Source organism: Rattus rattus, chromosome 3 (assembly GCF_011064425.1).
Source record: "Rattus rattus isolate New Zealand chromosome 3, Rrattus_CSIRO_v1, whole genome shotgun sequence".
Taxonomy (NCBI): Eukaryota; Metazoa; Chordata; class Mammalia; order Rodentia; family Muridae; genus Rattus; species Rattus rattus.
The window spans coordinates 134,160,723-134,187,998 of NC_046156.1; the positions used below are offsets into that span (position 1 = coordinate 134,160,723).

General features: G+C 39.5%; 1 protein-coding gene across 1 annotated transcript in view; it reads right to left on the minus strand.

Moving 5' to 3' along the window:
- The window catches only part of Cp (ceruloplasmin), a 59,048-nt gene extending 37,092 nt beyond the window's left edge, over positions 1-21,956 (minus strand). Inside the window, exons 1-9 of the mRNA XM_032898608.1 lie at positions 21,408-21,956; positions 12,856-13,103; positions 10,921-11,130; positions 9,898-10,071; positions 7,977-8,231; positions 6,940-7,111; positions 3,757-3,896; positions 2,636-2,788; positions 1,360-1,556 (exon numbers count right to left, since the gene is read on the minus strand). Of these exons, the coding sequence (XP_032754499.1) occupies positions 1,360-1,556; positions 2,636-2,788; positions 3,757-3,896; positions 6,940-7,111; positions 7,977-8,231; positions 9,898-10,071; positions 10,921-11,130; positions 12,856-13,103; positions 21,408-21,553 (1,695 nt within the window). The 5' untranslated portion in view covers positions 21,554-21,956. The remainder of the gene's footprint in view (positions 1-1,359; positions 1,557-2,635; positions 2,789-3,756; positions 3,897-6,939; positions 7,112-7,976; positions 8,232-9,897; positions 10,072-10,920; positions 11,131-12,855; positions 13,104-21,407) is intronic.
- Between the last annotated feature and the right edge of the window lie 5,320 nt (positions 21,957-27,276).

Here is a 27,276-nt window from a genome sequence, read left to right on the forward strand (position 1 = left end):
AAATAGATCCCCATCCTTTAAGTTATCTGTCTTGGATATTTTGTTGCAGTGATTAAAAAAAAACCTAATGTGGTAAAATCTGCAAAGGTGCCCTCTACATTCACAAAACCAGTAAGAATTCCTATAGGCCACAGAGATCATCTTCAATGGGGAAATGGCGTGCCAAGGAACTAGAAGATGGATCCATACAACCTCCAGTGAGATTAAAACAAAATAAACAAGAAAGCAGAAATACTATCTAGTTTAGAAAACGGTCCCGTCATTCAGAAGACAGTCGGTCCATGGACCCAAAGCAAATGAGCGCTCAGAGAAGAGAATCCTGAAACCTTGTTTGTCTTTCTCTTATGATTTATTCAAGTGGAATATGCTTGTCAATGTGAAAATGGATAGCTAATGTGCAGAGTTGACGGTTAGATCCTTCACAAAACTGCATCATGATGAGGGTTGTCTAGTCTGAATTTCTTGGTGATTTAGATACATTTAAGTTACTCATGCTCCCGTAAGTAACCCCAGTAAAGCCACTACTTCACTGAGCTAGACTTGGGTAGGATTATTTCTTTGGGCCGTGGATAGCCTGTCTGGGGTGAGCAGATACTTATTTTCAAGCTCCATGGGAAAGTTCTTACTACTGGTCTCAAATGTGATCGTCCTGCCCACCCCCTTTCTTGTTTTTGTTTTTTGAGACAGGTTGACAAGTTCTTCTGTGTAGTCTTGTCTGTCCTTACAGACATCCACCTGCCTCTGCACCTGAGTGCTAAGATTAAAGGTGAGTGCTGCTGTTCCTGGCTAAATGTAGTGCTTTTGTTTCAAGCACTAAGGCTACAGGGTATGTGTCTCCAGGCCCAGTTTCGAAGACCATATCTGTATAATTTTGTTTTGTTTGTTTGTTTGACATAGGTTCTCATGTAGCCCCTAATCTTCATGCTCTAGGTAGCTGGGGATAGTCCTGAGCTCTTTATTTTTCTCCTTTGACTTCCCAAATGCCGAGACTTCGGGTATACGAATCACATGACAGGTTCCCTTATCTTCAGAGATACATCATAAAATACTTATTTTATAGATTTAAAAAATGATGGGATTGTGGTGGTGACTCAAGAGGTTATTGCTAATTTTTATCACAAAACAGTATGCATTCCATATATAATGCAATTTCTGATCCACTAGAGATATTTCTATGAGAAAATAAATGCATAATACTTAGTGTATATATCACTGTGACCAACCATAATACAAATATTATAAATCAGAGAAAAAGTTTAAAATAATACAAAAATCTTTGGTGCCTTAAAGCCACTTATTCTTATAGTATAATTTAAAACAAATTAGGTGTCATTTTCCCTTTCCCCTGTCTGGGCTTACCTGTCTCCCATCTGCAAGTAAGCTGCCTTTCTTGCATATTTTCATTGGCCCAATAAGCCCAGTAAATATATCTTTGGTGAGGTCAACTCCAGAATAATACATCTTAGATAGGCACACAGGATCTGCATAAGTGGGTCCCATTTCTTTGGGGACAGTCCATTCATATGTAAAGGTTTCTGTGGGAGCCACATAGGATGCTGCTCGAGGATGAGGATATAAGAAGGGTCACAATAGAAAGGTTACATATGAGCTTCCAAAGGTGACTACTGAGCTACAGACTAGGTGAGGTCTAATAATACACCTCTAAGTTCCTTGATCCCAATTAGAATTCCCCCTTGAGCTACCCTGTCACATTTGACAGACTGGTGTGATAAATTCAAGAAGCCCCAGATGTCTGCCTAGGATTGATCTCCCTCTTTGTGTTCGGATATGAAATATGTCTATTTTCTTTCAAGCAGAACTAATGTTGACAGTAAATACCATCACCTCTATCCGTCTGTCAGGTGCAACTGTACCTGGAAATAGGGGGTAATCCATTCATTTTCTCTAGACCAAACTAAACAGAAAGCAATAGCAGAACTGAAATGAACTTAATCTGTGATCCTTAGCAAATTCTCTAAATTTTCACCTAAAACTGAAGCCACAAAGCTTCAATAGCCAGCCTATATAGTCATGTTGCAATTGGCAGCAAAATTAGGAGATTTCATTGCTAAGACTCAATAAAGATAGTTGAATATATATTCATTGGTCGATATTTTATATCACTGAAGTCATATTAATAAATGCTTATAACGGTAAGAGAGCAAACAGCACAAAACTGTAATGCCAGTATATTTATACACTACAAACTCAACCATATTTAAAGTATGCTATATATACACAGATGAAAACAGAAGGATTCACACACACACACACACACACACACACACACACACACACATATATATATATATATATATATATATGAGATTATGGATTACTAATAGTTTTGGTTATAACCTTGGTTATAGTTTAAATATCTTAAATTAAGCCTATAACCTTAACATTGCAGGACCTTAAAAAAATATTCACCTAATAGTGTTTCAAAAATGTATAATTGATACAGCTTAACTAAATTCTTATTTAATTATCCAATTAAGATATAACAAAATTCTGTAAACTAATTAGAAAGGATAGAAAAGAGTTTTATTTTCAGTTTGGATTATTCCTAAAAGTAATATAGGCACTGTTTGGTATCCTGCCTTCAGCTTTCTCAGGCCCTGAATTCCCTACTTACCTTGCTTTGAGGAACGGCCATCTGGGCCATAGTATGTTCCCTCATTTTCCTTGGTGAATCTTACCCCCATTGGCTGAATGCTGAGAGGAAATTGTCCTTTGTTATGAAAGGTGACTTTAATGATGTCTCCTACTTCTGCCCAAATGACAGGACCTAGGGACAAAGAGAGTATTAGTTGTCTTTATTTGGCCTGTGACATACAGGCTGGTGTTTTTAAAAGTCCAGTATTGCTACAATCTAATAAATTTGAAAAAAGGCAAGATTTTTTTCTTTTTCCAACTTGAGGGAAATTACTTTGGTTATTGTCTTTCTTGAAGTAGGTAAAATTTGCACATCAAAAAACTCATTTATAGTGTTTACACACCTATGAAAACATCTGGAGTATCTACACTTTCTTCAACCTACTGGTCTGGACTGCATGGCCTTTGACCTCAGTTGTGGTAAGTTTAAGGTGGGTGTGACGAATAACCATGTTTTAGAATGTAAAACTCTAAAATTGATGTTACCAATTGTTAAGTAAAGATATAGCTATATAGTACATAAATGCTTGATGTAATACCCAAAAAGACATTTATTGAGGGTATCTTATCCTTTCTTCTAAGTATTCATGTCTAACATCTAACCCTTACTATAATTTCACAAGGAAATAACCGTTATTTTCAATTTTACAGAAAAGAGCAGGCAAAGAAAATAAAGTCACCCAACTAGTAGATAAAGGGAAAGACTGATTCTTGAGTCTAGACTGTGTTTACCAGTTATGAGAGGACTTGGAACTGGGAGCAGCCTCTTGGACAGATCCAGCCTGGGTCATTAGTAAGCTCACATTTGGTTTCTGAGAAAGTATACATTTGGCTAAGTCAGTTCTTTAAACCAACTCAAACAATTGCCCTTATCTCTCTGGATAGATAAGTACTCATTTGCAGTCATCATGATATAATGAAATAGTGAAAATTTATGACTGATAATTTTTTGGACAGGAGTGAGCTGCTGTGTTGGGTGGTACCAATCTCCCCAGCTTCTATCTAGGAATCATGCTGCAAGGCCCGGCACTTTCGTTCTTCCTGAGGTTGGGCTAGCCAATAAGAAAGTGTTTCCCTCAGTTGTGTCCTGCTTGAACTCACCAAGGATTCCAAGATGTTCCTCATCAGGGCCTCTTTGCTTCCGGTTTGTGAAGGAATCATCTGTGTACTCACGATAAACCAATTTTTTATAAGAGCCACCAATTCTTGTGGCACCTTGCTCAAAAAATACCCTTGAATCACTGCCAAAAGGAAAAAAAGGGGGGTTGATTCTGGTGTGGAGTTAGAATAGAGGTGCCTATTTGATCCTGACTGAAGAGAAGAGCCGGGCTAGTGCTTAGCGCTGCATGGCAGCCGTGGTTTATGGTCCACACTAATTTAACCAAAGAGGCACACAGACTTAAACCCACTCTTGAGGTTTGGCGAAGGGGTAGAAAATGAAGCAGGAAGTTACATTTTAGAGTGAAATGAAGACACATTTCATCATGACCACATCACCCCTGTTCTAGAGTAGACACTTCACCCCACTGTACAGCTGCTGTTCTTCATTGAGTCTGAGCATCAGCTCAATGCCTGTGTTTGTTTGCTAGAAGTCAAGTGATAGTGCAGTTGCTAGTTTTTTTCCCTACTTGCAAATAAAGAAATTCAATTTTAGAAGGGGATATGATTTTTATAGAGTCACCCTATTCATCTCTTTTGTTTGACACCAGCTTTTTGCCAGGACCTCTGGACTGTGTTGGTGAAATAGTGATAGGTAAGCTGAACTCCTCATCTAGATAGATCACACATCTATCAGAGGAGACCCTAGCTCTGGTTATATGAGCTGAAGAAGTTGAGTGTTGTAGAACATTTCTCCTGAAAAAAGCAGGGTAGACCACTCTACAGAAACCACTAGAAATGATGTCCTAAGACTCTGAGGTAAAGGAGGGTCATCTGTGGTGTGGGTGATGGAGAGAATCTACCAGAAGATCACAAAAAAAGTAACAGTCTGGGAGGTTCAAAGGAGCAAGAATAAGTATATGGTGAGTACACCACGTTCCACAGCAAGGCTCCTTAAGTCTTCCCACTCTAAGCTCTCTTTGGCCTGAGAAAAATTTATAGGACCCTAGCCTAGGTACAGAGATATATAAAATGGGTTTACAAATTAAATACTGTTGTGATAGGATAAGAAACTGTAAATTTATTTTAAGATGAATTTTGAAATACATATGATTGTGCCATTTATTTAAAATGAAAGCAAAATTCATATTAATAAGATAGATGTGCTTATTTATCCTTACCGAAAGAATTAAGTGTTGGTTGCATATGTGATACTGCAGAACATTGCATCTCAAACACTTTTTAGAACAGATTAATATTTTGGTTTATAATTGTTAGTATAGCAAGTATATAGTACAAATGGGACAAATATGTTCAGGGTCTTTGGAAACCACTAGAACTCTGTTCTAATCCCACACAAAAACTCATTTATCAATGGTGTGTGTGTGTGTGTGTGTGTGTGTGTGTGTGTGTGTGTGTGTGTGTGCGTGTCAGTCAACTCGAACAGCAATTTTAAAATCAAACCCTGTAACAAAAGATATGCCAGTTTGCACATGCATGCAGTGGTGAAGCTATGAGATCGTGTGTATAAGAGCAGAAAGCTTGGTAATTCATAACACACACAGCCTTGAATCTGAGCTGAGGTGTCTCAGGCAGCTGAGATAGCACAGAGTGGCATGCAGAATGCAAAGTGCGCATGCTGTGCACGCAGGTCCAAGGCTACAGAGGAGCCGCGTGGCAGGACAGAGGAAAGCCCTGTCGAAATCACCTTGGATTCACGATACATTAGGTTTTTAGTTAATTTTTGGTTGTTGGGCATTCCTAAAACTTTTACTGTTGATAAAATGTTCGTGATACCCAGATTAATTTTCTCAGTCCCATATGGCGGCCCACAGTTGAAGAAGATGGGCCCAGAAACCACAGCAGAGAGCTGTGTACTCAGCAAGCATATAGTATAGGGTGGGGGAGTAAGGAATGAGACTTAGAGAGACAGAGGTGGGCAAGGGGACTGGTTAAGGTTTGGGTACTCCATTCCATGGCAATAAGGAAGGATTTAAGACTTCAGTATGAGTATTTTAGGGGAATCCCTCCAGTAGCTGCTTAGAGAGAACATTAGGAAATCAAATACTATATGAAGAAGGCCAGTAAGAGGACAGTTTTTATAATTTCCATGTAAGATACTGAGTTTGGTCGTGTTGGTGAAGAGGGTGGAGGAAAGAAGACAGTTTCCAGAGAAACGTAGACTGGTGATTCAGTACCTGATGAGGGGTGTAGGTGGCTTCGGTCAGGACAGTATGTAGGTTCTGGACCTTGGCACATGAGTAAGTAGGATAATGCTGTTCACTGAGTGCAGAGGAAATTGCCGTGAACAGGACACAGTGAATTCAGGTAGGACACACTAAGTTGGACAGGCCTCAGCCAAGTAAAGGTGTCATTAAGAAAAACGGAAATACAAGTCTGAGTTTTGTAAGAGTTGTGGAGGTTAGAGACGCAGCTTTGGGAGTTGTCATATGTGGTTGTCAGTGAACCTGGGACTTAAGTCTGTGCTTTAGGAGCCACAGGCCTGGGTACAGCCAGGCCCAACACTGCAACATTGAGGAATACAGAATAAACTTAAAAAAAAAACTTTATAAGAAAGAAAATTTAAAGATGGATCACAGATCTGTGAGGCAGTAGTGTGACACAGATAGACATAGATATGGCATAATCTTGTTGACACTTATTTTGTGTATAGGTACCAATGTATGCCATGTTGTATATGTAAAGGTCAGAGGTCAACTTTTAAATGTAAGTTATTTCCTTCCACAATGTGTGTCCTGGGGATGGGTCATCAGCGAGCACCTTTACCTGCTGAGTCGTCTCCATGATGCTTGCTGACTTTTAAGATGGCACCTTCTCTTCTTTGTGGAAAGTGACAGATAGGAAAGAAAGACTGAAAAACATTGCGTCATCTGATGAAAACCAGCCCAACACCCCACAGAGTCACTTCTGTGCATCATAGGATACCATACAGAGAGGGAAGGGCTACACAACAGGGGAAAATACTGAGTAGCTGATGAAAGAATAATATTCAGGCTGTATAAGGAGCTCCTAACTAATAAATACCAACAGAAACAACCCAAGTCATAACTGGACAAAGGACATAAATGGATATTTCTCTGAAGAAAATATATGTACGGCCAGTAAGCCCTATGTAAATACTTAATATCCTTAGTCATAAAGGAAATGGTCTTTGTGGGGTGTTACCTTCCCAGAGTGGTTAAGTTCTCTCCAGTGAAGGTGTCTGTCCCAGATGGAGCATAGTCCCAAATGGTCTCCTCGGCAGCGATGTAATAATGTCTCACATGTCTGTCTTGGATATCGTCGTCCGGTGAGGGCTTGTTGCAGTCACGAATCTGGAAAAAGGCCTGCAAACCAGCTGAAGGAGCCTAGCGGAGGCTCTGATGAGTAGGGACAATTGCTGATGTGGTGACACATAGAAACTGAATCAATCCTCACAGGTAACAAAGCATGGTAAACATCTCTACAGACTACTGGTGCAAAGTTATTTTTAAAACAGGTGTATGTCTGTTTTATATATTCACATATGTCTTTATGTATTTATGAATTAAGCATGTGTGTATTCAAAAGAAGATATCAGACTTTGTGGAATTGTTCTTAAGACTCTAAACCTTCCTTGTCACACACCCATTAACTACACCAGCCTTTTCTTTTGAGGGGGCTTGGCTATTTTAAAACAATAGTCTCTGAGGGATTATCTTTCAAGGGGTAAATTTTTCAAAGTCTAATTTTCTCTGGAGATAAATTTCACAAATTTATGAGTTTTTAAGAACTAAGCGTTTTTATACCTTGCGTCAAGGAGACAAATGACACTTACAAGCTAAGGCAAAGAACAGACAAATCACAGATGAATAAAAAAGTTGGTTTTACTTGACACAAGTCAAGAAACAAACTACTCTCCCACATAACCTATAAATCTGTTTTGACAGTACTCTAGTCTACATTGAGAAACTACAAAGGATGCTGTATTTTCATGGCAGACCCCATTGCTGTATTCGAGAAAAGAATATTTTTCCGGATTTCATTACTTTATAAACATTTCAGGCTCACCTACTCTTATTTCATTATGATGTGAACAGGGAGCTAAAACCAAGGTAATAATTCAGTGTTCAGATTACTTAACTAGCTCATCGGTCCTGTTTCTCTTCTACCTTCTACTAGTAGATTAACTAAGACACAGCTTTTTAACAACCAGCAGCTCACTGGGGGTGAAGACATCTTACCTTTCAGATGGTTCAGGTTCTGGCAACTGAGCATCCAGACTCCAGGATTCTGGGCCACCATAGAAACATCAATTAGAGTGGCAGGGAACAGGTTGATTATATCAGTATGATAGTTCCTGCTGGTCAGGGCTTGACCATGAAAGAGCGCTGAATGCACGTCAACTTCATTCCCCATCCCAAAAAGGTACCACTTCACTCTGTCTTCTGCACACATTGAGAGCCCTGGGAGGCTTCCAAATGTATATCCATTTATAGCTGCAAGTCAAGATTAGAGGTTGTGCCCCATAGACATTAGTGCTTAGACTAGTAACAGTTACCTTTACAAAACACAAAATCAGTTCAGTATAGAAAATATCCGCCACAGCAGTGGTTACCTTCTCCCCCTATCCAAGCCAGACTTGCCAATCAATCACATACTCTTTCATTTTTGGACTTTAATTCAGGCTAAGGGTCATTGTCAATACCATACTGAAGATGAATATTAGCTGTGCTATTAGAAATAAAATTATATGGTCTCTAATGTTTATAAACTATGCATATTGGTTTTATATTTGTATTATATAAATATGGATGCATCCATATACAGCTAGAAAGCACTCATTTAAAGGTAAAGTACTAAATGTTATTTTAATTATTTTAATAATTAGTTATTAACTGTGCTTGTAGGCAAAGGGCAGATGATTTAAATTTTCTCTTTTTCCTTACAACTTTTTTCACATATATGAATTTCTTTTGTAAGAACAGAAAACAAGTAAAAATGTTTCTAAGATTGAAAGACAAAATCCAAAGAGATTTGAAGAAAGAAAAGGAATTCAGGAAGGGGCAGAAACGACCAGAACAAGAAAGCCCTGAAAGCTCAAAAGTATTATGGTATGAGACCCTTGGAAGAAACTGAGGGTCACTGTTCAGTTGGGCTGTTCTAAAAAATTCATGGGGAGGAGCATTAATGTTAAGGGCCATTAATATACTAAATGAGCCAGAGGTAACAAACCGTCTCCATTCAGACTAGAAATTTGGGTATATTATTTTAACATCTGTTTTTGTTAGCAGAATAACAAAGGAAAAGGTGACCATGTAGAGAAAGGAGATAGTCATGCCAATGAAAACAAAACAAAAACTTTTAGATAGAAAGTTGGAAATAACCTCATCTTCTAATTTGGAAGTACAGTTCTTGTTTTCTCAGTTTTTAAATGAAGATAATTTTAAAGAAGCTAAACGAAATTAACATGTATACTTTTGGATCTAATTCTTGTTGAGGTATTTAATTTTCCACATAAGCTCTGAAGGCTAGATAACCTCATTTCATTGGTGTTTATCCCTGGGAATTAAAGAAAACCTTGAGCTGTCAAGAAGACATTTTTAGGAGACACTTGGCACAAGCTAGAGTCATTTGAGATGCGGGAGTCTCAATTAAGAAAATGTCTCCTTTGGGGCGGGGACAGGAAAAAAACAAAAAAGAAAATGTCTCCTTAAGATCCAGCTGTAAGACATTTTCTTAGTGATCAGTGAGGAGGACCCAGCCTGTTGTGGGCAGTGCCACCCTTGACCAGTGGGGCTAGGCTCTATAAGAAAGCAGACTGAGCAAGCCGTGAGAGAGGTAAGCCAGTCAATGCACTCTTCTGTGACCTCTGCATCAGCTCCTGCCTCCAGGTTTCTGCCCTGTTTGAGTTCCTGTCCTGACTACGGACAAAGGTCATAATGGACTATGATATGAAAGTGTAAGCCAAATAAACTCTGTCTTCTCAAACTTGCCTTTGACCATGGTGTTTCATCATAGCAATAGTAACCCTAACTGAGACACATATCAAATTCCATGTCCAATATGCTTTTGATATCAGGGCCTCAGGCTGTAAGTATTCATGTGAGGGAATAACCTTAACAATTATTAAAACGAAATGCAACAGGTCTTTTGTAATCTTACAGTACATCCTGTTGCTTTCCTGGAAGTCTTCATTGTCTTTATCGACTTTCTCTGGTTCAGAGCAGAAGGTTTTGATGTTATCTTCTAGATACCAGCTGAGATTTTCATCCACCACAGAGAACATCAGTACGAATTCTTGGTCAATATTTTCCTCTTTTTCCTTATGCAGAGAACCTGAAGTAGAAATTTGTAATTTAGTAGATCTGACATTTTAGCATGTGATTCAACTTATATTTTTAGTAGATTTGAGCTTCTTTTTAAAATTTAGTATTTATGTTTTTAGTACACAAGTGTGTGCCTCTTTGTGGAAGAACTCAGAGAAGTTCACATGCCATGCACCGCATGCTCTGGTATCTATACACTCACTCACTGACAAAAACATTGAATGTATTTTGGCTATCGAGAAGGCTACAATTCAAATGTATCCAAATCGGGTTGGGGATTTAGCTCAGTGGTAGAGCGCTTGCCTAGGAAGCGCAAGGCCCTGGGTTCGGTCCCCAGCTCCGAAAAAAAAAAGATCCAAAAAAAAAAAAAAAATGTATCCAAATCTACTGGCACTCACATATAGCCACAAGCGAACACATGAAGAGGCTGCAGGTAATTATTGATCCAGTAAACATTACATTTCAAACTCTTGAGTTATATTATCTTTGTGAGGCAAAAAATAGGTGTACTGTTATACTTACTAAAACAATACAAGTAACTCCAGACCTTTCCAGGGAGTGCCATGAGTATTCATGGATACACAGTAAAGTCATGTATCTCTCTATCACACCATCGCTGGGAGTTACACCCAACAAACCTGCCCTTCACAGCACTGGTCTCAAGCATCTTAGCTTTATTGTCATTTTCCTTCTAAAATGCTTGTTCCGTTTTTCATGTCCTCAAGGTCTCCCCTATATTTTCCGTCATTTTCTACTCTTACATCTACGCATTCAACTGCCATACAGACTCACAAAGTTTAAGAAAGAAACTGACCGCCACGCGCCTGTCTCCCACATTGTGAACAGTGAGAAGATATACCTTTTTTACAGAGTATCAACGGTCCTATGAGTCCTGATGCAATATCTTTTGGAGCATCCACATGAGAGTGGTAAATCCTGGTCACACAATTGCTGTCTCCCTCGCCAGGACTTGGCTCATTGGCACGCAGCACGTACAAATACTGCTGTCCAGGAAACAGTTTGTCATCGGCTCTTTGAAAATCAGTGGTGTTGTCAGGGTAGATGGCCCCTGGAAAGCAGCATGCAGTGGGGTTAGAAAAGGAGCACATTTGAACATAGTTGAAGGAATAGTCAGTCCTCAACATCTAGCGGTGTCCTTTGGACATTTAGTGATGTCCTATTTGGAATCACAAAAAAGAAATGTAAGGCTAATGTCTAGGGAGACTGTAAGCATCACAGAAATGATTATTACTAAGTTGGTAATTGACAGAGTCACACATGACAGATATTTCAGGATGATTGTGACTTTCGTAATTTAAGGGAAAGCTCTCGCCTTTGGATCATTGTATAAAAACATTAAGCAAAGTAATCACCCTCATGTATAATTTGTATAATTTGTAATTTCCTATATAATATCAGATGTGTGTGTGTGTGTGTGTGTGTGTGTTTTAACTACAGAACTCAAAAAATTTACACTTTAGAAATTTTCAAACTTCTACCTTCCTCTAAGTATTGGTGGATTTCCCGTGAACCTGTCTGCCCAGCTTCAACAATAGTGAACTGAAGGCCATTCTTGTTTTTCTCTATAACCCACTCAAATTTATCTTCAGCCATGTGATAGCATTTTAAAGCAAATTTCAGCCATATTTAATTATAAAATATCTGAGAATGTATCATTAAAAGATAAGAATTTTTTTCTTTTAACAAGATTACAAGCCTGTTATGGTCTTTTGAAAATGAACTCTTTAGTATACCATGGTGCTGTAAAACAGAAAAAGCATGGTAGCCAGTTGTTGTATTATTAGTAGAACCATTTGGCTCAGAAAAACAGAAAAGAAATGATGCAATGTGAAACTCTGTCCTTTGGTTATGATATGGCCATTGCAATTTTGCAATCAGAGCAGCTGTGGTTATTTACAGGAGACTCTCACAAGATTGGGTCCAGAGGGATGACTCATGAGGTGCTCCATGAAGCGGTGTTCCAGGGCAGCCCCATCCTCCCCTAGGATACTGCTTATGCACTGCCATGCTCCTGCAACTGAACCTAGATAAACTCCCTGGTCTATCACTCGAAACTTAGGTAGACCCATTTCTTTAGAAGAAAAAGACACACAACACCTAACACTCACTTCCTAAAAATTACATTAAAAATTAAAATTGATTTTACATGTATTTATGTGTGTGTGTCTGTCTATATGTATGTATGTATGTCTCTCTGTCTGTCTGTGCACATGTGGAGGTAATCTGACACCTTGGGGGAACCAATTCTCTCCTTTCACCATGTGAGTTCCAGTGAATGCACACAGATCCTCAACTTGGGTGGCTGATGGATGAGATTATTTGGGCCACCTTAGCCCAAATAATCTGAGAGGTCAGAATAGAAGGTGAAAGCAGCTACGACATGATCAGAGGAAGAATTCCAAAGATTAGACAGCTTCCATTCTGAATCCTTCTCTTCCCTCTGACCTCATGCCACTTCTAAGTTGTCTGGCACAATATCCACTCCTCACAGTCTCATCGTCTTCCTCTGTTAGGTGAGTAACTAAGCACTGGTGATCCAGCTGTGCTCTCACTATCAGCTTGCAATCCACTTAGTCATGTGTGGCATTCCCACTACAAAGTCACACAAGCGGAAGAAACACAGCACTATTGTGGTGAGTTCCAATCCCATTATAAAACAGATTGGTGTTCAAGGGTATGGTTTTAGGTTCTAGCTAAAAATATCAATTCTAGAAGTCAAAAGGTTTTCCTACTGAAAAGAGAAGACTCCAATTACAATATACACTGAACTTACCCTCGTTCGACTTGGTGTAAGTTACCCCATGAGCATGAAAAGTGTAGGGCCTAGAGGCAAAATTCTTTACATGAACAGAAACTTTATCTCCAACTTCAGCTTTGATGACAGGGCCTAAAAGCCCTAGCCAGGCTGGTTTGTCTATAGTCTTCGTAAAGGTGCCATCTGTGTACTCAGAATAAAGGGCCTTCTTATACTTTCTTCCAATACGATCTGGACCATTTCGAAGATAGAAATTGGACTGTTCCCTGAAAACAAAAACATATTTTCATCAGAAGCCATAATTTCTGGAGATACCATAAGAACTAAGGAGGATCAATGATCACATCACATTCAGTCTTTGTAGTGTAGACCCCTCCAAAAAACAAAACAAAACAAAACAAAACAACAGCAACAACAACAACAACAACAAAAAACAAAGGGAGAAGCTGTTGAATGGCTTTATTATTTAATTGTATGAAGTATTTCATATCAGGCACAATGGTAGAGAACCACCTGTGAAGACAACATAACACCATGGTACAAAAAGAAAACTAAATATACAAAGAACTCAAGAAGTTAGACCGCAGGGAGACAAATAACCCTATTAAAAAATGGGGTTCAGAGCTAAACAAAGAATTCACAGCTGAGGAATGCCGAATGGCTGAGAAACATCTAAAGAAATGTTCAACATCTTTAGTCATAAGGGAAATGCAAATCAAAAGAACCCTGAGATTTCACCTCACACCAGTGAGAATGGCTAAGATCAAAAACTCAGGTGACAGCAAATGCTGGCGAGGATGCGGAGAAAGAGGAACACTCCTCCATTGTTGGTGGGATTGCAGACTGGTACAACCATTCTGGAAATCAGTCTGGAGGTTCCTCAGAAAATTGGACATTGAACTGCCTGAGGATCCACCTATACCTCTCTTGGGCATATACCCAAAAGATGCCCCAACATATAAAAAAGACACGTGCTCCACTATGTTCATCGCAGCCTTATTTATAATAGCCAGAAGCTGGAAAGAACCCAGATGCCCTTCAACAGAGGAATGGATACAGAAAATGTGGTACATCTGCACAATGGAATATTACTCAGCTATCAAAAACAATGACTTTATGAAATTCGTAGGCAAATGGTCAGAACTGGAAAATATCATCCTGGTGAGGTAACCCAATCACAGAAAAACACACATGGTATGCACTCATTGATAAGTGGCTATTAGCCCAAATGCTTGAATTACCCTAGATGCCTAGAACAAATGAAACTCAAGACGGATGATCAAAATGTGATACTTCACTCCTTCTTTAAAAGGGAACAAGAATACCCTTGGCAGGGAATAGGGAGGCAAAGTTTAGAACAGAGGCAGAAGGAACACCCATTCAGAGCCTGCCCCACATGTGGCCCATGCATATACAGCCACCCAATTAGACAAGATGGATGAAGCAAAGAAGTGCAGGCCGACAGGAGCCGGATGTAGATTGCTCCTGAGAGACACAGCCAGAATACAGCAAATACAGAGGCGAATGTCAGCAGCAAACCACTGAACTGAGAATAGGACCCCCGTTGAAGGAATCAGAGAAAGAACTGGAAGAGCTTGAAGGGGCTCGAGACCCCATATGTACAACAATGCCAAGCAACCAGAGCTTCCAGGGACTAAGCCACTACCTAAAGACTGTACATGGACTGACCCTGGACTCTGACCTCATAGGTAGCAATAAATATCCTAGTAAGAGCACCAGTGGAAGGGGAAGCCCTGGGTCCTGCTAAGACTGAACCCCCAGTGAACTAGATTGTTGGGGGGAGGGCGGCAATGGGGGGAGGATGGGGAGGGGAACACCCATAAAGAAGGGGGGGAGGGATTGGAGGATGTTTGCCCGGAAACTGGGAAAGGGAATAACACTCGAAATGTATATAAGAAATACTCAAGTTAATAAAAAATAAATAAATAAATAAAACTAAAGAAAACTGAGTGGAACTAAATTAATTCTATCTTATAAATTATTTAGTTATTTGTGTGTATGTACATGCATGTGTGTACACATAAGTGTATTTACTTACCTGTCAATGTGGATGTGGAGGCTAGAGGTCTATGTTAGGATATTTCTAGATCACTTTCCACTTTAGTTTTTGAGACAACATCTCTCACTGCAGTCAATGGAGTAATGCATTTTAGCTAACCAGTGAGCTCCCCAACCCCACCTGCCAGGGTGTCTCTTTCTCCAGTGCTACACTGTACTCAGCTGTGCCCTGCTTATCTGGGTGCTAGGTATCAGAACTCAGGCCTTCATGCTTGTACAGCAAATAATATTAACCCAGATCTTTCTCCCCAGCCGCAATCTATCGTTTTCATTTCTCTTAGAATTGATTTGTGTAATACACATGGGTTTAAAAATTACCTTTGTATCTCAATTACCATTTGTATTTTTAATCCTTCCCTACCATAGAATAGTGAATGTTTATATTATGATTAATGCCAGTTAATAATTTGAAAATTCATTTAAATATACCAACATAATAAATAGAATCACTAAGGAGGAAAAAGAAAAGGAAAAGAAGGACATATTTGATATTTGTGCCTAAACTGAACTTATAAAATTAGTTTTCAGTGGGATCTGTTAGTGAACAGTGCCATGAAGCCATTCATAAGGACTCAACTAAATCCTGATCTTGGTAAGATTCTCCACAGTCAAGGTCTTGCATTTGAATCTGTGTCTGTGCTATCTATTACAGACCATTAGTTTTCAACACTTTACCATGTTCTAGTTAATCATCACAGAGTAGGATAACCTGGTTAAAAAGTAAAGTTTATCATGTTTGCTGGATTGAGATAATCAGCAAGAGTCAGATATATTTTTCTTTTCATGTTTTAAGACAAAAACAGGGCTAGTTAGGGGCTCCGAAATTGTCACAAAAGTTGAAGACATGCTTGTCAAAAGTCTAGGACTCTAGCCTCATGTAGTCTAAATATTAGCCTGAAGAGTTAGGTACTAAGGCACTATACGATATACAAATACATTCCTACCCTCAGTTTGTTGATTCTGACTGGGGACAGAGGGGAGTGAAACACTGGTGCCTGCATTTTTAACACACAGGCTAGTGTACTGTGGTGCAGGTGTCTACTCTGGACTTGTGAGAACCTGTAAGGTTGAAGGTGATGGGCAGCCAGTGCAGAGGTTCCTTGATGCTATGAGACAAGAGTATGGAAAGTTCTGTTTTCACCTGATACCGTGGTGGTGCCAGATCTCTTCATTTTATGGCTGCACAAATGAAACCTGGAAATGGTGGTCAGAAAGCACTGCTACTTGTCAGTGTTTCTAATGGCTGAATTCGGAGAGAGGGAGCAAGGAACTGGTAGAAACAGAGCCGCATTCCTCCAGATAGACTAAGGACTTCTAGGGCGACAGGCTAAGCGACAAGCATATACTGAGAACTTCAAACATCCCTGATTGTCTAAAAACACCAGGACTCTCAAAGGCAAAATTACATACTGAAAAATGATAGAGATGGTGTTTCCTGCTTCTTCACACCCATCCTGGTGTGATAGGCACACCAAGAGTAGAAAGAATAAAGCAGTAAAAAAAAAAAATCAATTGTGGAATGGCAAAATCCTGCCCAAAACACTTGCCCCGTGTGTCCTGCTTGTGTTATCTTATAGTTGCAGGCCTTTTGTTGTATTAAGGAAAAGCAGAAGGAAAAAAAATGAGATGGCTTGGAGAGTTCAGAAACTCCATGGATAAAGAACAGACAGAACATAGGTGTGAACTCTGCCACAAACCCACAGAATTAGTGTGGACAGGAGAAATCTTACTAAACATGTGCTTTGACAGCGTCTAGGCTGTGCGGCACTGAAGACCCCAGAGATCCGGGCTGTCTGTTGTGTTGAGAGGAGGTCATAAGGGACAAATTCAGCCACAGCCCAGCAGAAGCTGATGCCTCCTTTCCCAGTGAGCCAGAAGAATCATGGCTTAGTCTCAGGCACATTGGCTAAATCTCAGAATAAATTGTCTTCAGGGTTTGACACCAATTCTAGGACACCAGTCTGAAGCATTAGCAAAGATCCCCAACCTGCCATGCCCTGTTGATCCACATTTTCCACAGGTCCATCCAGGTTTTAAAGCAGCCTTCAAGTCCTTAAGGCTTTACTGAAACACCTTATGTATCTGCTTTCCTGAATGTGAGTCCATAGCACCCAGGGCTCGATCCCATCCCGTAGACTGTAGCAGGTGTCCACTTGTCAAAATGCGTCCACTGCATAGTGTTTTATTACTTATTTCTTAAAATGGAATGTGCTTAGCTTTGTGAGTCATCTTTTTTTTCTAGTCAAAGTTTTAGAGGGCATCAAATATGTATGAAAATTACCTTTAAAATAAGAATTGATCTGATGCCAAATGTATTCAGAGATTTTATACATTTGGAATCTCTCTCTCTCTCTCTCTCTCTCTCTCTCTCTCACACACACACACACACACACACACACACACACACACACACCAGACTGGTTTTTCAATTTGGCCTGGCCATTGTGAGAAATTTTCCTTAGGAAATTGTGAAATATTTAACTTGGGGAGGTCTGTTTGCTTATGGTGCTGTTTTTCAAAAGAACACCAGCAAGCCATTCATTGCTTGGGGACAAAGGGTCAGCCACCTACTGGAAGCTTATGGGAACCTTGCCAGTCAGCTTTTTTGCCACAAGAATCTAGTATAGATGGTTTTTGAACCAAACAAATTATTCAGATTTATTTTCAGTCCTTCTTAACGACAATGGCAACCTGCTCCTTCCTACTTATTACAGCAAATGGGTTTCTTTCCCAGTAACCACGTTTTCTATTTTAGCCCCTTTCCCCCTTTTAAAGGAAAGAACAAAAACAAAAATGAAACAAAACAACAACAACAACAACAACATGCTGATTCCTATCATTTCTTGTAGACTCAGAATCAGAACTGAGTTTTTAATGGCAGATAATTTGTCTTTAGTGCCACTATAATTAGTTAATAGTACCATTCCGCTGGTGAGTTCAGAGTTCACTGATGTGGTTTGGTTTTATTTACCTTACCTTGGCTACTAAAGTCTCCAGATTAAAGCAGAGTTTTGAGTTCACTGGTTGAAACGCTTCATTTCATGTTCATTGCTCCATAACAAATCATTGTACAGCGGCCTGAAGTAATAGCTACTTATAACTTCATAGTCTGATGAGTCATTAGTCTGACAGCTCATGTCTGTGCTCTGTGCCTTGGGCATCGTGACACTGGAATCAACAGGGTAGCAGACTAATCACTGCCCTGAAGACTTGTGGAAAAATCCGCCTCCAGAACAAGTCAGGGATAGACACAATGCTGTGTCTTTAGTCTGTAGGACTGTTTGCTGGGCCTCTCTCAGGAGGCTGCCTAGATGCTTCTCAACTTTTAACAACTTCAGTCAGCAACAGTACACAGACTCTTCCTTAATCTTAGACGTTTCTAATTTCTCTTCAGCAGCAGGAAGCCTCTCTGCTTGCTCAGCCCCACAGCAACTCATCTCTTCCACCCCTATCCCAGCCAGCTATGCAGTTGACTGAAACATGAACCATGTAAGGGATGTCTCATCCTACCCACAGAGTCTAGAGTTTTAGGCCAGAAAATTTTTGCAGGCCATTTCAGAACTACTTCCTTTAACATATAGAAATCATAGGAAAATGTCTAGCTACAGGCAGTTCAACTAACGGGCACATAGCACAAGCCTCTGTGAATTATACAACAAAAATAGCTTTGCTCCGCAAGCACAGCAGGGATGCAACGCTAATTGACCTTCTTCTTAGGCTGGGGAAATGGAATTTGTTGTAGCAAATGGAGCATGGAAAGCATGAAATGCTAAAGTTGTTTAGGTGCTTGTCTCTTACAAACCATTGTTTGTTATTTTTATTTAGCAGCCTCAGAGATGGGGCAGTGTTTACTGTCAGGATTGTGGGGAAAGTGGTTTTTTCCCGATAAAGTTAGTGAAAATTTATACTTCTTTAGAAGATTTGAAAAGGAAAAAAAATTGAGGCAGAATCTCATGGACTTCAGGTTTGACTCAACCATACCGAATGAAGTTGAGGACACGACTGCTCTTAAGTACTGTTGAGGAGAAATGTTTTATTGTAGATATGAGGGAGAGAACATCCAGAGGCATCTGTAAGAGTCCAGACTGAGAGAAAAGAGAGGAGGAAAGTGAGAGAGGAAGAGAGGAGAGCCAAGAGGACAAAGAGACCAAGAGCTAACCAAGAGAGGTCCAAGAGAACCAGGAAACATGGATGAAATGACAGGGTTATATAGGAAAAAGAAGCTGAAGAGTGGGAAATTAAGTGCCTGGGTTGGAGAGATTTAAGGTAGGGGGATGGGATGAAAAGAGCAGAAAGGAATCATAGATACTGAGAGAGCCTGGATACCAGCTGTATACTCTGGTATGTTAATAGGCACCACATTAGCCATTTGTTCTGGGTTTCTTTGGGACCTGACATCACCACATACCCCTTTAATATTTGTGAAATTCTTTTTGAGGAACTGCTAAAATAACTAATTGGGAAGCCATTCGGTTGAACCAGGTCTAGCAACTTGGGTACCTACATAAGCACACCCAAGAAAAAAAAAGTATCCAATACTTGGCAATGTAATTTGAATTGCCACTTTCTATAGCTGTTCTGTGATAGCCATATGTGGCTTGTGGAGTCCAGGTTGAATGTACTTGGCAGTAAACAGTGAAATGAGACATGGACCTCACCTATAACAAACTGCTGACATCTATCTAGAAAATTTCCACTTTAATTAATCAAATGTATTCTTCAACCTAGTCCTCTACCTGACACTTAGGTTGGCTCTTTCCGAATGTATTCTTCAACTTGTTTATTTCTGCTTTGCTTGTCCATAACACAAGGAAGAGAACTACTCATTTCTGGTGCCACTTCACCATGCATCATGTGCTGATAGAACAAAGAACGTAGAAAAAAGTTGTTACCACACTCCTCGGGGAAAGTTCAGCATAACATGGGCAAGGTTATTGAAGATGTAGTTATTGTTTATATAGATGGGGAGCGAAGACTTGCAGATTCTAAGATGCTGGTGAAGTCATCGGAGACTGTAGAGCAATGATTAAAAAGAAAGCTGACTGCAGCTGAAAAACGGAATGCTTTCCTTCTGTATACCTTTGAGTGTCTCTACTACTAATAATAGGGTAAGCAAGCTTATCCTCCATGCCATTAGACGATTTAATGCAAAGAAATCTCTCCCTGAAGTTCTTACCAACCCTCTTCATTCTTCTACTTCCTCATACATAGCATTTACCACCTTGGAACATGGCCAGTACATTGCAGTTTATACTCAATGGACTGACTTGACTTTTTTAAAAATTCTGTATAATCTCTTTCCTTGGAAATACACAATATAGGTAATTCATATTGTACTTAAACAATGAACCACACATAATTAGGCTTCTCCAAAGAAACTGTAAAAAATGAGACCAACTCTTGGGAGGAGAATATAACCTCAAAACCAAGTTTTAAAAATCACAAGTTCTACCTGTCTTTGTAATCAGTTATCAATTCAAAACTTTTTCTTATTATTACTAGGTTAATAAAGTAACAACCATATATTATTATTAGTACTGCATTTTTCTTACCCTGAAAAATTTAAGCATATATAAAATTCAACAAAATAGTACATACCCATCAATGATTCAGTGGTCACATAATTTGGCTCAAAAATAGAGCTGTCTTTTAAGAGACAGTCTTAGTAGCTGCTGCTCATTTCACTCATTTGAGTTCTCTTGTCATTCTCATACATTTGCTAATATAGTAAACGTTTGCTTTGAATGTCAAGTTTCCATTTGTTGGTAAATGTTTAGATCCCATTAGTAGTGATAGCCTTAGCTTAGAGAAACTTCAAGGAGGTTCTACTAGTCTCCTGTAGAAAGAATACTGCTTCATATAAAGCAACTAAAACACAAAGTTACATGATATTTTATCAGGACCTCATAATAAGAACATAACACTTCTTACACATATTATGAGCACTGAGCTAAGAGCTTTGTCTGATGTTTTAAAACAATCTTGTGTTTTATAACTGGGCTGTCTCATTTTATAGATAAGGACTCAGAAGCTGCAAGAGATTAGCATCACCCATTCACCATCCTGAATCACACAAAAAGTATTAGGCAGACTCATATTTCTTTAAGTAGTATTTTATTTCTACATTTGATATTTTGAAGGATGAAAAATACCGTACTTTCACCATTAGGAAGAAGGAATGATATGATACCATTTCATGTAGTAATTCTTTAAAGAACTGCATCCGGAGGCAGAACACATTTGGGAGATAAAGGAGTGAGTAACCTTAACAATAGGAGAGAACAAGAATCCAACACTGCTCTCTCAGACAAGAGAGAAGAAATAGGACAACTTCACAATAGCAAATATTTGGGACACAAAGGAAACCAATGAGAGTATTGACTTTCAAGTCAACAGTTTGCATTTTCTATGTTTAAATTACTTCTTTTGTTGGCTTTGTTTTCTTATAACTTATAAATTTGGCCCATAAACAACAAAGAATAAAGACTTACGTGTCAACTGAAATAAGTTCCTTTTCTTCATTGCCAGAAGCATAGTCCCAAACTGCTTCAGTAATTCCGATGTAATAATGCTTTTCTCTTGTCCAAGCTAAGGAACTATACAAAAATAAAAGTGCACTAAGCAGCAAAAACTTCATTTTTCTTCCTCTTGGAGCCCGCAGTGCAATAAAGTGAAACCAGAAGCAAGCAATTTTATAAACAGGGCTTTATTTGCTTGATTGACACAATTTAATGTTGCACAAGAGTAAATAATTTCATTAAAGCAAATAGGGTTTTCCAGCTCAGATTGGTTCTGGTAAACCACGAAGGGGAAAAAAAGCAAAACAAAAACAGTCCCCCATGGCCGGCCAGGGTTCTCTAACTACAAAAGAATGTCATCAGTTTGTGTTGGGCATGCGCAGCATGCAAACTCTGCGTTTTCTCCCATTCACCCTGTGAATTCCAGGAGGGCACAGGACATCTCTAAATGCTCTCTTTGTTCTTCTAGCAATCCCAGGCACTACAGCACCTCCCTCAGAGCCAGTTTTTAATAAGCCAAGATAAAATGAACCAAAACATGTCGTTGCTAACTATTTTAGAAAACTAACAAAAACTGACTTGTCATTTAAAGATAGGAAACGTATGTTTCACATTGTAAAAGTAGCCAATAAAAATTTCATCTTGAAATTGTTTTTCACTGTGTGTTATAGACATTTTACCAAGTTGTTATGGATTGCTAGGTAGAGGTTAAAAGCAGAACGTACCAGGAATTGATAATTTTGTTTGAATTATAAAAGAAATCAGTCATAAACCAAATAAGCTGGGCATGATGGTGTGGAGAAGCTGGCGCGTGGCACTCTGTTCAGCCCAGGGTTTTAATACCAGTCTGTACAATGTAGTAATGTGCTCTCTCTCTCTCTCTCTCTCTCTCTCTCTCTCTCTCTCTCTCTCTCTCTCTCTCTCTGTGTGTGTGTGTGTGGGGGGGGGATTGAGTAAAGAAGGAAGAGGAGGAGACTAAGAGTAAGAATCAGTAGCAAGAAAGGGAAAGAGGTAGGAAAGAGAAAGAAAGGAAAAGAAAACCATATCAGCCACAAAGAAGCCTGTTTTCAAAGGCCAAGAATGATTTTACTCAACTGAAAAAAAAACTTCATTTATTAACCTAGCATTTCTCTTTGTGTGTGAGAGCTTTAATGTAAAAGACTTTTGCTTAGAACCCTGTTTAGCTGTGACATGTATCTAAATGTATGGCTTTTTTTCCCCCTAAAGTCAAATGCAGTCCTGATGACAGCAGTTAGCATTTTGTGCAATAAAGCTATTATTGTTATTGTTGTTTTCTTCTAGGACACAGCACAGCATTAAAGCTATTGGCTGAAAGAGACTGGCATCAGAGCAGGTACCCTTACTTAACAAATACCGAATGAGCTCCATTCGTGTGCACTTCTGTCCTCAGTGGGCAGACAGCAGTGAATAACATTCCATGTAGCGTACATTCCATTTAGAAGAAACTAACACACGTTGGTTTCATGTTTATAAACATATGAAAAATGAAGAACACAATGTCAGTAATAAATTATACAGGGATAAATCAGGGAAGAAGTATAATGAGTACTAGAAAAAAATGGCAGGATAAAGTTCAAATCAGATGCTGTCAAAAATCTTAACCTTAGCGTAAGTTTCCTCATTCGTAAGGGTCAGCCTCAAAGGAATTATCCAGATCAATTGAAATGATTTTGCAAGCTACTAACAACACAACAGTGTGTGTATGTGTGTGTGCGTGTGTGTGTGTGTGTGTGTGTGTTGATGGGGTTGAACACAGGGATTTATGCATCCTTATGTATAACAAGCAAGTGTACTACTACTGAGCTATCCTAGCTAGTAATAATCTTGACTACATGACTTGATACAGAAAACTGAATTATAGGAGGCAAGGTAGCCCAAGCCTCTTTCTGGAGCTTGCCTAAAAAACTTTTCCTTCATATCCACAAAGAGGACAAGAGTATGTCTGAAATTTTGTCCAGATTTCACTGGTCAAGCTCCAAGCTTTATAAGAAACTTTTCCCCAAAAGGCCCTTTCAGATGATTTAGAAGATGTCTTCTAACAGTTCATTCTCTAGAGGGGTATGCTTCTGACTGACAAGAAGCCATTACTTGATCTTACTCATCTACATGTTTAAATTTACTGTGGGTTTAAGAAGGCCAGAGCAGCCATCTCCACAGTGCCTAATTCCATCAACTAATAAATAAATAGGATCATATAGGCTCCAGAGGAGCCCTATACCTATAGGACCCTTCACAGTGATGGTGGAATTAAATGATTAAACACTAACCCTAATCCTAGTTGGTTCTAGTGAGTCATTCACACACACACACACACACACACACACACACACACACACACACACACACACACACACGCGCGTATATATTAGGAGAAATCATTAAGCTTGAATTATTGTTCCATTTTATGTCGATTATTTTTCCCACTGATAAGCATGTGGCTTGCTGTGTGGCAGAAAGTGGGGAGAATCGCATAAGCTTTAGGGCAACTTACATAAGAAGGAAAAGTTCTAAGCACCAGCTATTTGCAGAGGCATTAAACACTATCGCTCCCCAGAGCAGTTCCAGAGTTGATATGTAAAAGGAAACTTTGGATAATAGTGTAGTTGAGTTTTCTCTGCACTCAAAAAGTACAGCACAACAATATAGATCGAGCTGACCACAATGTGAGCAGGAGTATAATAGGGAACTGAACAAACACAGGACAAAGCAAAAGCGGCATCCCAAGCCTCAGACATCAGGTGTGTAAGCTAACTGCTTGGTGATGTCAGTACAAGTTGTATGGCAAAAGTTTCAATCATTTCTCACAGGTTCTTTTTCATTGTCTTGAAGATTTGTGGACAGAGGGAGTCTCCTCTGTATTCAGCATCAAGATTCTGAAGTTGATAATGGTTAAAACCAAGAGGGGAGACTTTCCAATACCCCTTTGGTTTGTTTCAGTCAGGTTGAAATTTCTCTGAGCCTCCAATATTTCTGTTCATATTTCTTGTGGGTCTAATAAGAACTGTTAACCTCTGTGCCAAGAGAATTACTAAATGACGAGTTAGCAGTAAGGGCTGTCCTTTGCTCTGACAGCAGGAGATTTAGTATAAAAGAACAGGGCATTTCTCCCAGAGCAGTCTCACCCTCACCCTGCTGACTTTTACAGAGGAAGTTGTGCAACTCTGGAATTTTATCGGTGGTGGGCCACCTACAGAACTTTCATTATGGGTACACAATGTTAGCCCAGCACAGTGTGAGCACTGCCAAGATTTTCTGTTCCACTGACCATTTCATGGCTATTTAGGGATGGAGTTCCCAGAAGACTCTTGATTGCTTCATACTCCTTTGAATGCCTAGTGACAGGTCATGGCCCTGTCTATCCGTTCTGGCAAGCAAAGCCCTCACAGTGGAGAAGCAAAGTCTTATTGGTGGCCAAAACTAACAGTACAATGTAAAACAAAAGGAGCCTTTTTATTTCTGAGTAGTAGAAGGGAATCAATTTATTTTTCATTTTCATTTTATTACTTTGAATGATAAGACACAGTGAACAAAACTTCAAAGACCAAAGTGGGTGAGTTTGTGTTGTTTGTTTGTTTTTTAAGACAGAGTCTCACTCACTCACAACCAGAGTCTCAGGTTCGTGTGGCACTCACCAGCTTTGAACTTATGTGAAGCCTTCCTTCTCAATCTCCTAAGCGCTGGGATTACAGGAAGGAGTGACTCTCTGACTAAAGACTTTTCTTGAGGTTAGAGGATGCGAGGCAGGTTCTTATTATGTGACTTTGGATGGCCTGGAAATTTCTGTATAGACGGGGCTGACCTCACATTCATAACATTGTGTTTGCCTCCTCTGTCTCTGCCTCCCAGTCGATTGGAATACAAGCAGGAATGACCACTAATTATCCACTGACAAATAGAGTTATTTTTTTTAAGAATAGAAATGGATCCTTTAGACTCGGTTACCTCAAATGTCAGTGAAAAACATGAAATATTCTTGATCTCAACATATCTAACTCCATTTCTCTTGGCTTCTGCTCTATGATGGGATGATAAGATTCTCCAAAGTTCATAAAAATTGCTTCGTGCCAGAACTTAATTCGTTAAAAGAAATGCCAGAGCCCGTCAAGTTTAGAAAAGCTTACTGATGCTCCCAGTTCCCCCTTGAAACAAGAAGACAGCATGCTACACAGGGCCATGCAGGGAAAGTCCTGAGGCGGATCAAAAGAAAGGAGCAGAGGTAAAGAGAAACATAGACGCTGCCCTTTACTGGCAATACAAGGCAAACAGTTTAGGATTGGCTTGGAAAAAAAAGTACATTCCATTGAAGGGCAGAGGTGCTGTCCATCTGTCTAGTATCTTGCCCTCGGATACGTTTGGGTGGAGAAAACAGTGTCTTAGCAATCAAACAGACTTTTAGGAGAATGGGAAAGGCCTATTTGCCAGGAAGTTCTTTATTAACCCTATGAGTTAACTTGCTTTGGAAAGGTTGTATTTCTCGGCTCTGAAAAGTCTTCCCTCCCCAAAACTTTATAGCACCATAAAATATGAAAATTATACAAACCAGTATATACTTCTTTTATTATTATTATTTTTTTTTATTTTACAATCCAGTTGTTGCCCCCCCCTCCCGGTCTGCCCTCCTGTAGTTCCTCATCCCATTTCTCCTCCCCTTTCTCCAAGAGGATGTCCCCCATATCCCTCTGAGGCCTCCCAACTCCCTAGAGCCTCAAGTCTCTTGAGGATTAGGCGCTTCTTTTCTCACTGAGGTCAGACCAGGCAGTTCTCCAATGTATATGTGTTGGGGGCCTTGGTCCAGCTCATGTATGCTGCCTGGTTGGTGGCTCAGTGTCTGAGAGATCTCAAGGGTTTAGGTTAGTTGAGACTGCTGGTCTTCCTGTGGGGTTTCCCTCTTCCGCAGCTTCTCCCATAATTCCCTAATTCAACCACAGGAGTCCCCAATTTTAGTCCAATAGTTGGGTATACATGTCTGCATCTGTCTCAGCAGTATATACCTTGTATTAGAAGTAAGTGTATCTGACTGTCCCCTTCATTGGATCAAACCTGTTTTGTATTAAATCATAAGTATTTGGACTAATATTTGACATATCAGTTTAATCAATACTGAAAAAAATGTTAACTACCATAATAGTCACTTTTCTTGAATTATCACTATAAAGCTCTATGCCAAGAATCATATAAATTCTATCATCTAATCCTTATACAACTGATTAGGTAAATATATTACTGCTATTGCCACTGTAATAAATTGCCATGCACTTAGTATTGTAATAACACAAATTTGCCTCATACTTTCATATGTCTGAAGCACAAATCACTGGGTGAAAATTGAGACTCAAGCAAGCTATATACCTTCTATGGGGTTATGGCAAGAATCTGTCACTTTCTTGGTGGTCACAGACTCTAAGTTTGTGTTGTCCTTAAGTTTCTAAGTATGGAGTCATCCACTGGTGGGTTGTTCTCCTAACAAGAGCAATACCCTTAAAGAAAAGTTTTCTGTCACTCCTATGAAGACATCAATTGTCCATAGTTCCTCAGTATCTTCGTTACTGTTTTATTGTGGTGAAGAGATACCATGACCAAGGAAACGTATAAAATAAAATATGTAATTGGGGACTTACAGTTTTAGAGTGTCAGTCCAGTTCTTTCAAGGTGGAGAACATGGAGGGTAGGCAGGCAGTTTTGGCACTGGAACAGTAGCTAAGAGCTCACATCTGATCCAGAATTTTCAGGAAGAGAAAGGAAAATACAAAGAGAAACAGAGCTACTGGGGTTGGGTTGGGCTTTTGAAACCTTAAAGTCCACCACTACTGACAATCTCTTA